Here is a 14,428-nt window from a genome sequence, read left to right on the forward strand (position 1 = left end):
CTGCTGCAGCAGAGCCAGCCAAGACCGGGAGAACAAAGGAAGAGGCTCTCTCAATCCCACAACCCCAGGCTGGGGGAGGAGGACACGAGCTCCTTCCTCTAGTTTCTCACACAGGGCTGAGTAAGCTTTGGTGCTGTGGCCAATTTAGAAGCCATTTTCCAAAAACCTTCCCACACCCCACTCCTAAAATTTTTCTTCTGTGCCAAGAGAGGCCCATCTTTTGGAAGTCCACCACTAAAATCTGCCCCGTCCAGCCTCGAGGTGTCATGCCTAGCATGGCAGAAATCACAGCAGTGTGGACAAGGGGCAGGCTCAGGCTTTCCAGTTTCTTCCCATTGACTTTGATGATGTATTGGGATATAGAAGCCTGGAAACACCTTCAGCACCGCCTTGAGCTGTGCTCTGGATGGTTTTGGGAAGCTTTTCCTCTGCTTCCTGCTGGCAGCACAGCCCCAGCTGTCTCCCACCACGGTCACGTCGCTGGAAAAGCATTTCCGAAAAGAACCAAAATTATATATATATATGTATACATACATATATATGTCTATACATACACACACACACGTATATATATGTATATATGTCTACCTATATATACACATATAGGTTGACAGGCAAGCTGCCAAAGTAGAAAACATCAGATCACCCAGTTTGCATGATGCGTGTTAAAGAAATGAGACTTTTAGCCCATGACATCTTCTTTAAAAATGAGTATTTAAGATCTTCAAAAATTGCTACAGTACAAAAAGTGTTTGTGTGTGTATATATATATATATTTTCTCTCTACATATACCGTATGTATGTACGCGTATGGACCGGAATGGATGACCCCACCAGAAGAGATGCCCCACTTGTCCTCCACAACATTTCCAGGCGTTATTGTCTCAGCTCTTTGCAAAGTCTTTGCATCAGTTCATGGCACATAATGGTATTATTGGCACAGGTTCAGAGTCACCGTCCATGGCCGGGCTCCAGGCGCTCATCCTTCCCTTTCCATCCCTTGCTGGTTCCTCCTCCTCCTCCTCCTCCTCCTCCACAGGATTCTTTACTCGCACACTTTCCTTTCTCTCCTCCCAAAAACGTGCTCCTTGACAACGCAGTTACCTATAGGCGTGTTCATTTTTATAAAAATATATTTGGCCCATAGAACGCTGCTCTTTGAGTCTCCTACTGGTAAACAGAAATGGTAGGTACAGGTAACCCATTATTTTTTTATATTTTTTACAGGTTCACCAATGGAATCCTGTTGAGGACAAGAAGAAAAAGAAAGATTAAGTCACAACAGGGAATTTGCACCATGTCTTGCTTCACTGCTTGGATGATCTCTCACAGCCTAGAGGTTTCCTCCTCCTTCCCCCTTGGCTGGGGAGCTGTGGGATTCCAGGGGGAGCGGGCTATCAGCGACCTCCTCCTCCTCCTCCTCTGCAGCTTCTGGTCTGTGCTGGGTCTTGGGACCACTACTTCTCTCTCCTCAGGGCCTTTTCCAGAGTGGGATTTACTCCCAATCATCCCTGCGTTCTGCAGCTTCTCACACTCATGCCTTGAGCAGTGCGAGTGCTCTGGCAGACGAGCGGATGATGACAAGCACTAACAAGATTTTCTAAAGTTAAATCTAAAGAATCAATAGGGAATTGGTTAAGCACCGAACCAGAGATCCTATAAAAATCCTTAAGCTATTTATTTACCTTCTACTGGAAGATGTCTTCCTATGCAATCTTGGATGCTCAATGTGAAGACAATCACTCCCCATCACTGGCGTGTGGCCACTTGTTCTACATGTCTGTGACATTTAATGAGCTGTAGCACAGCTGGGTGTGCCAAAGACAGCTGCCAGCAGGTACCTACACCCTGTACAGGCATGCTCAGGACACACATTGCTAATCCACACATCCCTAATCTCTGCCCTCTGCCTGGCTGGGATCAGCATCCAGAATGTGGTGTGCTTTTTGCTCCAGGGTTCTTTCCCTAAAAAAACCCGCTATTTTTAAAGCAAGATGCCCAATACACCATCTCCAAGAACAACCCTGAAGTCTTAATTAGAGAGACAGATTTTCCAGAGTCCTTAATCTCCTGCGCCGGGGCTGTGCTGGGACTGCTGCTACTCCTCCAAAGACAAGCTGGGATCTTTTATGATGACTCATTATCTGTTAATGTTAACACAAACCATTTGCTGTTGTTAGGCAGAACGGGGCCAGCAGCAGCTGCTGCCGTGTTCGAGCGTGGCTTTGCCACACAGTGCTGTGCCAGGGCAGGGTCAGGCTGTGTCACCAAACCAGCACAGCTGCTGGGCCCCAAACTGTCCCCTCCCTGCCAGCGGTGCCCAGCGTTCCTGGTGGGCACTGGTTAATGCAGGACAGCAGGATGTACAATTGGTATTGTATCCCAAATAGCCTCTTTGTGCAAAGTAGGTCAGTGCTTGATCAACCTTACAGATTTTTGTATAATCCCATTCCATGGGGTTTTTCAGTCAAAGAGAGTGGGATTAAGGACAAGAATAATGCGGAATCTCAAACTTCATTTCAGAAAGCCCCAAAGCCAGGATGAAATCAAGCCAAACCAGCCATCCTGTGCTGTGGTGCCTGGACAAAGCCACTCAAGTCTTTGGCACGTGTCCTGTGCTGGTCTGCAGAGCTGTGGTGCTCCTGCCTGTGTCTGGGTCCTCCTCCAGCACCACTGCCACCAAGCAAGAGAAGTTTTCCTTTTCATCCCTCCCTTCAGGCAACTCCTGAGAGCTTCCACTGACTGCTCCACTCCTCACCTATCCAGCCCAAGGCTGCACTACTGCTGCAGACAGACTGACTTCTCTGACTGCAGGAGTAGCTGCCAGCAGCTGCTGCTGGGGTGTGACATCCACCAAGGAGCTGGTGCTCCAGTGGGGCCCAGAAGCCAGCACAGGCAATCTGCTGGAAAGCTCCACCAGCTGCTTGCCACGGGCAGCATCACCTGCTGTGGGGAGGGATGGTGCCCTGGCAGGGACCATGCCTGCAGCACAGGAACCCTCCCCGTGGCTCCTGCTGGCACAGGAGGAATCTGACCCCAGGAAACAGCTTCAGCATCTGCTCCCTGTGTACCTGGATGAGTTTTACCAGGTTTCCTGACACAACCGTGGCGCTGCCTGCAGCTTTCTGGGCTGGAGATGCTCAGCATCTTATATCTGCTGCCTCAACTGCTCAGCCCAGCCTGATGATGCTTTTGGCATCACCCAAGGCCAAGGTGCCAGCTGGGCAGTCCTCACATCAGGCTGACAGACTGTCAGATGTGAAGTTCACATTAAATTCCAACTTGGCTGCCAGTGGTCATCTCCACAAAACATCTGCAGCACCTCTGTCCTGCCATCCCTGTCCTGGGACATGCCACCTGCCTTGTGCCTCCAGCTCTGGCCCTACACCATCAGCAGCACTAATGTGCCAAGGAGACAGCTCAGAGCTGTGAAGTGCTGTCAATTAAAATGTGTAAAACACTAGGAGAAAGGGGCTGTGAGGAGAAAACTGCGTGTAGCCCCTCCAGCCAGAAAGCTGCACATGCTCCAGAGCATCCTTCTCCTCTGCTGTGGTGCAGTGGGTCAACAGCAACTGTCCCCTTCAGGTGACCTTGCTGCAGCTGTGTATGCCAGCCAGGAAATACTCATTCCCCCGGAAGCGGTGCAGCCCAAGCAGCTGCATCTCCTTTTCCACCAGCCTCTCCCCTAGAAACAAGAGCTGGAGAGGCATCCTCCATGCCTCCACCCCTCTGCTTCCCTCCATCCCACTGCTCCTCTGGCACTTGGCAGCTGGTGACAGCACAAGGCAACCACGGTGGCAGGGACAGCCTAGCAGGGAGCTCGTCTCCATGCCATCTGCACCTTACACAGTGACACGTGAAACTTGGAATGCTCATTTCACCTGAGGGATTTCCCACCACCACTTATGCAAGCGTGTCCCAGAAACAGCCTGGTGCAAACACACCTGTGCAGAGCAAACATGCAGAGAGCAGGTAGAACAGGTTTGAGATCAATCTCATTTTGTTATCCTTAATGAAACCAAGCAGCAGCTTCCAGAATTGCATCTGTAATTGAAGTGCCATTACAGAGCTAATGCTCCAGGTACGAGCCTGATAGATTTTTCCAGAGCGCGTCAATGTGCGTTTTATGGATTCCATGAAAACGGATCAATGAGAATTTCAAGGATTTAATAAGGCGTAATGGAATGGCTTCAGGCTATTTAAAGAAATCTATGGAGGTGACCAGGGCACAGTCTTTGGCCCGGGGTTTCACAGGACCTGGGGCAGGAGCAGTGGGATCCACACAGGATTCCTACAGTGCTCCAAGCTGCTCCTTCCTTCCCTCTACCTGAGGCATGGAGAGATGTAGATGGTATTGAGTGTAGCTGGCTTGCTTTATGTGTTACTTCTTTTTAATTCACTTTAAGCCAATGGAAAGACTTCCCAAACTACAAAACTGAGGGTGGAAAAGGCCCAGTGGGTTATTGCTGAGGCTGGCGTTCCCTGCAAATTCTCCATGCTCATTCTCCTGCTGCCCTCACTCCTGGCACCTGGGCTCCTTTACCCTCTGTCCCCTGAGACAATGGCCACAACAACAGAGTCAGAGAAAAAAACATGAGCATATCAGTGGATGGGGAGTGAGACCCTTTCACCTTCACCAGTGAAGCTGCTGCAGCCAGAAGAGGCTCTGGGGGGGCAGTGGGGCCATGCCAGGTGAATCCCTTCCTCTGCCCCACTGTGCTGGCACACACCTCACCTGCCCTGTCTAGACACCACAGCCCCAGCATGGCCAAGATCATTAACTTTTTATTCCCTTCCATTCTAATCTAATTATATTTCTGTGTTCAATAGCTGTGCATAATGTTAAACAGGCTATTCCAAGTGAGCTGCAGCCAGGGAAGGCTGGAAATTTCATTTACACTGAATATATGATTCATTACAGCAGGGACTTAGGACAGAGCAATTAATTCACCTGAGCACGTGGCTCAAGCGAGCACTGCTGCCCAGGGCAAGCTGGCACACACAGACTTTTCCTGCCACTGCTGTCACCTGTGCCACCTTCAAAAGTGACACAAGGAGGTGAAAACGGCTCAGGCCAACTCAACAAAAGAGAAGGAAATCCCCAAAGATTGTACTGTTGCAACCAGAATATCACTGCACTCTTCAGTCACAGCAACACCCCAGGCGTGACCGGCTGCTGGGGACTGTGCTTGAAGGGTTGGGCTTGGCGGGGCAGCAGGAGGAGGAGGAGGGGGAGGAGGAGGAGGAGGAGGAGGACCCCAGCACCCTTGCAGTGAACATGGAAGTGGTCATGACAGCCAACATCCCCAAATGAGCTTTCAGATACTGGTGGAGTGTGCATGGACGCGTGGCGCTCTGACGAGGCGGGCTGTCCATCATGCCACCAGAGGTTAATTACAGATCAGGCCATTTCCCAGCACAGAAATTACTGTGGCTTGCTGAGGTTTCAGAGGTGGGCTGGGAACCATGGGATCAGGCTGAACTTCAAGGCTGCCCCAGGGACCCTTTGCTTTTGAGTCCTTGTCCATCCCAGTCCCTCCCTGTTAGTGCTGACCTGTCTGCAATTAACCTCTCTGGAAAAGCCATTCGGCTCCCAATGCCCCATCCACGGCATGAAACATGTCCAGTCACGCTGAAGGAAGTGCAGGAGGGAGGATGGCACCAGGCAGGGTACGGTGGGCACAGCGGGGGCACAGGAGGGGCGCGGGATGGACGCAGGGAGCGCGGTACGTACCAGGAAACAGCCCGCTGGCGTCTGCCCTGCCCCCAGAAGTCAAACAGGCTTCGGCCAGTCAGCAGGAGATTTCAAACCATTTCTCAGACACAAAGGCCACGGGAATAAGATGCCGGTCAGAAGAAGAGGGTCTGCAGTGAGCAGAAAGAGGGGCTTGTACACGCTGGTACGTAACACACACGGTGCAAGCCAGGGCGGTCTGCTGCCCAGTCAGCTGTTTTACATCTCTCTAGAGCGATGCTTTGAGTGGGCCTGGGTTCACCAGGCTGCCTGGAAGTGCTCTGGGATAGAGGGTCCCAGAAAGCATCCCTGGATGGTGATAAAGCCATGACCTCTGCTAGCCAGAACACAGGCACTCTCTGTCACCTGGCTGGAGTTCATATCAAACCAAGGCTTGTGGGCACCCAACAACATTGTGTGAAAATCCCTGACAGTTCTCCGCCTTCTGAGATGTGAAGAAACCCTGGAAAATGCAGATGAGCAGAACCCTGCACACTCGCAAGAGATGCTGATTGAAAAGGCATCAATGCTGCCTGAAAGGCATTAAATTGTTGGCTCCAGGCCTGTCCTTGGGGCAGGCAGATCTGGGCTGTGGCTGCCACACATGTCGTGGCTCCTCAAGGCTGTCTGGAGCATCAGCTGCTCATTTTCTCCCTCAAAACTCTCTGCCTGGCTTCCTCTCTACCTTTGATGGGGACACACATTTACCATATGGTGAAACCACACCAGCACTCGGTGAAAGCACTCTGGAGACAGCTTGTGGTGTGGGAAATATCGCTCCCAGCCCCACTGCTCCTGATCCTCCCCCAGGCAAGGGGCTGGCAGAGCACGGCCACATCCCTTGGCTGCTAGTGACGCTCCTTGTTAGCGCTCTGCCGTTGTTTTGCAGCAGCCAAACGGTTCATTTGGCTCTCGCTGCCTGCTCCTCCATTAATCACCTGCTTGTTTGCAGCCCAGCAGCTTTGCCGATGCCACTGAGGAGACAGCACGGGCGCTGGAAAAATGGATCCAGTGGCATTTCATGTGCTGGCAGGAGCAGCGGCAGCTGGGAGCTGAACACCGTGCGGTGCTGAGCTCGCCCAGCCCTGCAGGGCCAGGGGCTGCTGAGGCACACACCCAGCCTCACCGCCAGAACTGGGGGCCAATCCCACACTGAACTAGGAGTGGGTGAGCACCCAAGAGGTAGGAGCTCTGCCAGACTGCTCCCAGAACACCACCCCTGAGCACCAGGGCCCCATCACCACGGCGGGATGGTGCTCCCCACCCACTGGGGAGCTCCCCACCCACTGGGGAGCTCTGCCAAACTGCTCCCAGAACACCACCCCTGAGCACCAGGGCCCCATCACCATGGTGGGATGGTACTCCCCACCTCACCTGTTTCCATTGAAGGTGGTTTTATAATCCCCGGGCGAGTGCAACGTGTCCTCGGCATAGACGGGCACGGGGGTCCGCACGCACTCGTGGGAGCACTGCAGCGTCTCGTTGTAGGCGGTGAAGATGTCGAGGGCGCTGGGCACGCGGGCGGGGGCGAAGTCAGTCAGGTTCTGGCAGCTCTCCTCCTGCTGGTCCAGCTTGCGTTGGTGGCTGTTGCGCCGGGGGCGCCCGCTCTGTGCACAGCTGGGCGGGCAGGGAGAGAGAATCAGACAATCATGGCATGGTCTGGGCTGGAAAGGACATTAAAAAACCCCCCAGTTCCATCCCCCTGCCATGGGAAGAGATGCCTTCCACTAGATCAGGTTGTTCAACCTGGCCTTGGACTCTTCCAGGGATGGGGCAGCCACAGCTTCTCTGGGCAGCCTGTGTTAGAGCCTCACCACTCTCATAGGGAAGAAATTTCCCCTAAAATCTAATCTAAGTCTTCCCTTTAGTTGAAAAGCATTCCCCTTTTCCCATCCCACTCTGTGTAAAAAGTTGCCCTCCATTTTTATAAGTCTTTTATGGCCTCAAAGGCCAAAGCAGAAGGGACGGGAAGCACACTGTATCCCTGAAACTTGGCAAGGGAACTCTCCTGACTGACCAGTCATTACAGATTGTTCCATACTAGATTAGAATTCAGAAATTCCAATTCCGATTCAGAATTGGAAAGATCAGCCACAAGCAGTCATTTAGCTCGATGCTTTTTTATAAGAACCAAATTTACATTTTAGACACAAGCTTTTTCCCATCAGAGGAATTACTTAATGAGTCACACTTTTGTACCTGCAGGAAGCAAAAGCCTTTTCTTAAGTGAAAATATGTAGGTGAGAACAATGAAGTGAAACCCTTTCCATTTGGGAGACGCCAACAGGTTGGAACTTCTCAGGATAAATGAGCTCAGGACCTGGTGTGACACAGAGGGATGGCTGGCAGGGCAGCCCTGCTCTCCGGGGGCTCCTCCAGCTCTGGAGGCTTCATAAGGATCTCGTGGCTGCACAACACTTCTGCCTCAGTACGTCAGAGACGAGGAGAACCCCAGCTCACAGGAGCCGCCCTCAATCAGCCTGGTCCTATTTCAGGGTCTAGACACTGATTTAATTAAGATGCCACTTTTTCCAGATGGGATTGACAGCGCCTTGCGGAATGCTGGAGTTTTGGGAGGTGGCAGCTCTGAGGGCGGTGCCACCGGGGGATGCCAGCTTTGTCTGTGGAGGGGCACCCCTGGGGACAGGAGCGTGGGGCTCTGCTGGGAGCAGCGCTGGCCGGGATGACAGCATCTGGCTGCTGGCTCTGCTCTGCTTGATGCAACTGAAAGAGACAGCCCTAAACCAACTGCTGTCTCCCCACAGCACGCGTGCAGGAGGAGCAGTGACAAGAAGGACGCTGGCTTGGCACGCAGCCATCGCTCACCCGTCCTGCTCGAGGGGGACAAATGCCAGCCAAAGGACGGGGACAGAGACTGTGTCCCTGCTGGGGACAGGGCCAATGTGTGTGATGTGGGTCAGCCCTGCCATGGAGCACCTGAACGTGGCCTGGGGTCACCCAAAGAACCGAGGCAGTTTGGGTAGAGCTGAGCAAACTCCCAGGTACTGTTTCTTCGCCTTGGACACACCTGGGTGCTGCCCACACTCTCCTGCTGAGAATTTTCTCTGGTGATTTCTCAATTTCACTTACTGTAAAGCATTTCTATTCTACACTGATCACTGGATTTATTTTTCCCCCTTTTTGGCTTCAGCAGCAGTTACTGAGCTGTTCTGCCAAGCTGTGGTCAGCCGGATCAATGACTCGTACCGCTCACTGCTGCGACTGGAGACAAATCCCACAAGTGTTTCATAAACTATCCTCCCTGCTCCTTCACTGAAACGCTGCAGCAACCAGGGAAGTTCAGTGAATTAAATCCCACTCGAGATACACGAGAGAGTGCCACTGGCTGCTCCCCAAAGCAAGTTCAGCTGTGGGGACAGAACCTCGGTACTTTCAGTCGGTTGCTGCTCAGTATCACAGCTTTGCCAAGACAAAGATGCCTCCATAGGCCTGCAAAGAGCTTCTCCTCTCATCCCAGCTAGCCAGCAGGCTCCTCATCAACCCGGAGCTGTAATTGCCTCCTGGCTGCAGAAATGGATTCTCTGCAGCACCCAGGCAAAGCTTGGCCAGGCCGGAGGGGAGAGCCGCCAGCCACGCTCCCCCAGCCCCGCGCTGCAGCCGTGTCGCTACGCCAGCAATGCTGACCTCAAAGTAGGCCAGTTTCCCTGGGAAAATAGGTAAAGTGAGGAGTGCCTGGAGCGAAAGTTAACCTATTTTGCCATACGCCCAGCCACACTGAGAGAACAAACCGGAGCAAATGAAGCTGGAGGGGCACAGCAGTGTCCTGGGGGTTGGGGCACGCTTCAAACCACGGCACCTGAGGGGCTTCGAAAGTGCCCTTCTGTCCCTGGGGTCACAGGGAAGGGCAGGAGGTGCGACTGCTTCTTGCCAAGGCAGGCTGGGGATTTTAGGAGCAGCATCAAAGCTCCTTAAGGAAGGTGGTGGAGGAGCTGCTGGCACTGGACAGATCCTGGGAACACTCGCTGTGGCCCAGCACATGGCTCTGACCTTTCTGGGGGGCATCGTGCTGAGGCACGTGTCCCATGAGACTTGTCCACCCAGCCTGGGCACATGCTGGTCCCCAAAGCCACTGGCCAGGTGGTGTGAGGTGGGGAATCTGCAGGGGCACAGCTGAACCCTGATGCACCAACCTCCTTTGGAGGTTTTGCTGTAAACGCCCCATTTTCTCCTGCAATACCTTTTCAAAACTATGCTGGCAGGTGCCACAGGCTTTGGTGCCTGCAAGTGGGATGGGCACCTCCATCCCCACCCTGTCCCCATCCCACGCCACCCCCCAAGCCAAGCAGAGCAGGAGGGACCTTACCAATTTTTTAAGACAAGAGTTGTTATCAGCGCAGCTATGACCATGATGAGGGACACGGTAATAGTGATTATCTGATGAACAGCCAGACCTGCAGAAAGAAGAAAAAAGACACTGGGAACTGAGGGGACCCTGGCAGAGTCCCCCTCCCCACACAGCCCCCCACCACCCCCTCCCAGCATGAGGCCACACACAGCCCCCGGCAGCGGTGCCGCAATCCTCTCTCCTGCCTTACACAAAATAATCTGTAAGCCAGGCTCCTCATTTCCTATCCTCTCAAGTATGTTCCTTGTCAGCCCGAATTAGGCACGAAGAACGGAAGAGAAGTGAAGACGTCTCCCCTCTGGGATGGAAAGGGAGACGAGCACAGCCTTGCACCGGGTGCGGGATTCACCAGGGAGAATAATTACAGCACTGATGGCTGCTCGCTTTGCAGGTCGGGTGGGCTCATTTCCCCCTCTTCACCTTCCACGGGGTATCATTTTGGCTCGTGGATCATTCCTAATGAGCAGTTTGGAAACAAAAGCAGCTCGCTGTACACTATGTTTGTGATTTTGTGCTGCCTTACAGTTGCAATTTCATAATGAAATGATTTTTCCTGGCTGCAGCCCAAGGATGTGCTATTTTTCACAAACAGATGTTGCAGCTCCTGATGGATGGTAGTTTTAATAAATAAATAAGTCTCAGAATGACAGGAAAATAAGCAGTTTTATATATATATCTGTATGTGTCTGTGGCAAGGACGGCATCAGTGCCAGGGCCACGGCTCAGCTGCAGCTGGGGGTGCCTGGGGGCAGCACTGGGGCAGCCACTGCTCCTGGGGAAGGATTCACTCGTGGCCCCCGGGCTGGCAGGGTGAGCAGCAGCCAATTCCAGCTCACTCCTTGGCTCCTCCACCTCTGGGTTTCATCTCCCAGGGGAATTCACAGGGAAAATGCCACACTGGGAGGCTGCCCACCTCCCACTGGCACCCTGTCTCCTGAAGGTGAGGCTCGGAGAAAGACTTCTGGCCCCACATTATGAGTTCCCAGAGGGTGGTGACAATGGGAGCATGTCCCCATGGGCCTGAGGAAGGTGGTGGCAGCTCGTGCCCAGGTGTGGCAGGTCAGGAGTGACGCCCACCCTGGCAGCAGCCAGCCTGGCCGCATCCTGCATGGCAGCCTTGGAGCAGCTCCCAGTGGGACGCTGCTGGAAAAGATAAAAGGAAAGACTCTAAAAATAAAATCAAACCAGCCCAGTGCCCGATTCCTTTGAAAACAGAAGCGGAGTCGGGGACGAGACCTTCTGCAACACTGGGAGCTGAGGCAGTGGTGGCAGGGCCACAGGAGAACCAAACGATGCAATTAATCCTTGCATTTACGTAATGGGAAAGGCACAGAACAGATTGCAGGTGGCTGAGCACTGGGAAGGATGGCAGCTCCTTGGAGCAGGACACATGGATTTTAAGAAAGGCTGGATAATTTTAGACTCTATCACACACATAAGTTGCCATATGTACCGGCACAGCAAAGTTCCTTTGCATCATGTATAAATTCTGCAGAAGCCAGGGGGATTTCAAGGGGACAGGAGATCTTTGTTTCAATGCTGGTGATGGACAGAGGGAAGGGACCCAACAGGTGGCCCGTGATGGTTCCCTGGGAAGCCCTATAGCAATACCTGCTGCAATAAGCACTTCCAAGTCTTTATTCTTAATTTACAAATATATCAAATACTTTCTATTAGGCCCTCAAAGAATGTAGGGCCATAGGGAGCAAGACCAAGCAAATATCCAGTCTGTGAGAGGTGGGGTTAATGTGTGGGGCACCCTCTGAGAGGGGAATGCCCTGTAAGGGACATAAAGCACCCTGGTGGTTGAGGTGAGATGGACAGAGATGCTGCCAAGGGCAAAGCAGTGTTTTAGACACAGCCCTCAAAGCCCAACTGGATGGAGAAAGGGGACTTGGAAGATAAAATCAATAGCTCATAGAGCAAAATCCTCCTCCTCCTCCAGCGCAGGAAGCTGCCTGGCACAGGCATAACTCCCCATGAGAGCCTGTGTCCCCAGAGGGAGACCCCGGGAGCAGGGATTACAGTGCCTGGCTTTTGTTTGCTCATCTCCCCGGCAAAAGCTCCGATCCCAGCGGGTCACGGAACCCGGTGGCCATGTAATTACACGTTATTAACCGTGGAAACAGGGAGCTGCAGGGAGGGCAGCGGCGGGAGCGCAGGGAGGGACCCCCTCTCACCTGCGAACGCCTCAGCCCTGCGAGGGCTCCCCCTGCCAAGGCTTTTACCAGGCAATTTGACGCAGTGACCATTTAACTGGAGGGTAATTACAGGAGAAGTATTTAATGGAGCCGAAAGTGTGTCCAAGCCTCTGCGCTTCTGCTAGTGCAGCAGAATTCCGCATGCCGCCTGCCAGGAGGGAAAGCTCTTCAAAGGCGCTCTCTGAACCCGCGGAAATGCTGAAATATCGCTGGGTTTTTCCACTCTCGTGCCATCCGTGTGCACTCCGCTCTCACCGAGGCCTCTAAATCCCCCCGGTGGGGGGAGAGGGGCTGCAGAATCCCAGCGGGCAGCACAACCCAGCTCCCGATTCCCCACATCCTGGGCAAAACCCCAATCTTCTCGGAGCAAGCCAAAGCCAGGGCTTTTTATTTTTTTTCTATCTGTTATTTTAAAGACCATATATTTGCTGCTGAGATGAAAGTGCTGAGGTTTGGCCTTTCTGGCCACCTTTTGAAACGGCTCCCGGACAGCTCTGCATCAATGGAATTAATTCCATGAGAAAATCCATTCGAGACTAATGTCGTGCTACTGCAGGAGCGCGCCATGGCAGCAAACAGGAGATATAAGCTCTTAATTAAAAACAAAGAGAACCTCTATCCCCCAAGGCCTTTATTTCAACAGCTCTGGTTAGGGAGCCTGTATTTTTCATTTTCCCAATAAAAACAGCTACGAGCTGCAACTCTTTGAAGACCCTCGTCAAGGCCTTGAAGCTGCATAAAATTAGAAAAAGGAGAAAACAACTCTATTTCATTTGAAAGGGAGAAAACTGGAGTTACTCTTACAGGCCAGATACAGCTATCCTCAATCTCTTCCCACACTTATGCTGTGCGGATCTCCCCCTCCTCAGCATTCCATCCTCATCCCTGTATCCCTGTCATGAGTCCCTTTCCTCTGTTCTCACAAGCCCTGAGCACCAGGATGCCAATGCCTCCTCCTGGGCATTGCGGAGAAGCTGGGGCAAAGCTGCTGGACTCAAGAGGCTTTACAGCTTCCCCAGCCATCAGAAATCACATCTGAGCCCCAAAAACCTCATCCCCTGATAAAGCTGCTTGCAGACAGAACAATTCAATCAGGAGCATGGTGTGGCCTCCCTGCTGCCACCGCCGGCCTTTCCCAGGGGGGATCAGCCAGATTTGGCCGTAACATGAACCTACTGCTGGCTAATAGCTTGTAAGGAAAATAATTTACAAAAGCCACAAGGGTCTGATACAGGGGACGAGACACAGCAGAAATCTTCTTGAAAAGCCTTGTTACAGTGCACAGGCAGTTCTTCTGCTGCTCAATCCACCACATCACAAATGGCCTTGGCTCTGCTCTTCCCAACACCTTCTTGATGGCAAAGCTGAGGTCAGCAAAGCTGCTTGGTTTTCCACCTGGTAAATCAGTGATCTCTCTGAACCCAGCCCAGGGAGTGTTAGTCATCCTGAGGTAAAAATGCAGCTTTTCAGCAAAAAACCCACCACGGTTCCTGGCAGCTTCCTGGTATTTTGAGCTGGACTGATGAAAGAAAAAAAATATCTTCCTGCTGCTGCTGCTGCAAAATGTTTTTGCCAAGAAGGAAAATCCTGGAGGTTTATGCTAAATACACTGGGACTTATCTTCTCAGGTGTTACAGCAAATATCAACGAGCAATAAATACTTGGAGAGCAGCAGAGCAGAGTTTCTGGCTCACTGAGAGGCACGTGGGAGGATGTGCACAGGCACATTCCGCGCATCCCGGGGAGTGTCCCGAATCCCTCGTAGGGAGAGCTCAGCTGACGGCCACTCTGGCTTCCAGTCATCCTCCACCCTTCAGGAGAACTGCAGCTGATGCATGGCCCTACAAGGGATCCTTTGGGCAGCTCCCAGGAAGGGTAACCGTGGTGCCAGCCCAGGAGACACCATCCAGCTCCTTCACCTCCTCTCTGTCCCTGAGCTGCGGCACCACCCCACGCCTTGGCACGGCGGATCAAAGAGGCAGCTCCATCCTCACTGCCCAGGGTTTTCTTTTAAACACATTTTATCTTTAATTAATTCCTTTGAAGCTTTTTGCATCTACTATCTCCTCGCCTCCAGCAACCCCCTACTGCACCCTCTTTCTGGAGGCAGGGTCACCACCAGCGGGA

At 52.6% G+C, this 14,428-nt stretch overlaps 1 protein-coding gene across 1 annotated transcript in view; it reads right to left on the reverse strand.

Annotated features, from left to right (window-relative positions):
- Positions 1-695: 695 nt before the first annotated feature.
- AJAP1 (adherens junctions associated protein 1) overlaps positions 696-14,428 on the reverse strand; it is a 34,350-nt gene continuing 20,617 nt past the window's right edge. The window contains exons 3-6 of the mRNA XM_041419700.1: positions 10,059-10,146; positions 7,109-7,351; positions 5,735-5,865; positions 696-1,243 (exon numbers count right to left, since the gene is read on the reverse strand). Coding sequence (XP_041275634.1) covers positions 5,793-5,865; positions 7,109-7,351; positions 10,059-10,146 — 404 coding nt within the window. The 3' untranslated portion in view covers positions 696-1,243; positions 5,735-5,792. The remainder of the gene's footprint in view (positions 1,244-5,734; positions 5,866-7,108; positions 7,352-10,058; positions 10,147-14,428) is intronic.

Source organism: Onychostruthus taczanowskii, unplaced genomic scaffold, assembly GCF_017590055.1.
Source record: "Onychostruthus taczanowskii isolate IOZ18803 unplaced genomic scaffold, ASM1759005v1 scaffold61, whole genome shotgun sequence".
NCBI lineage: Eukaryota > Metazoa > Chordata > Aves > Passeriformes > Passeridae > Onychostruthus > Onychostruthus taczanowskii.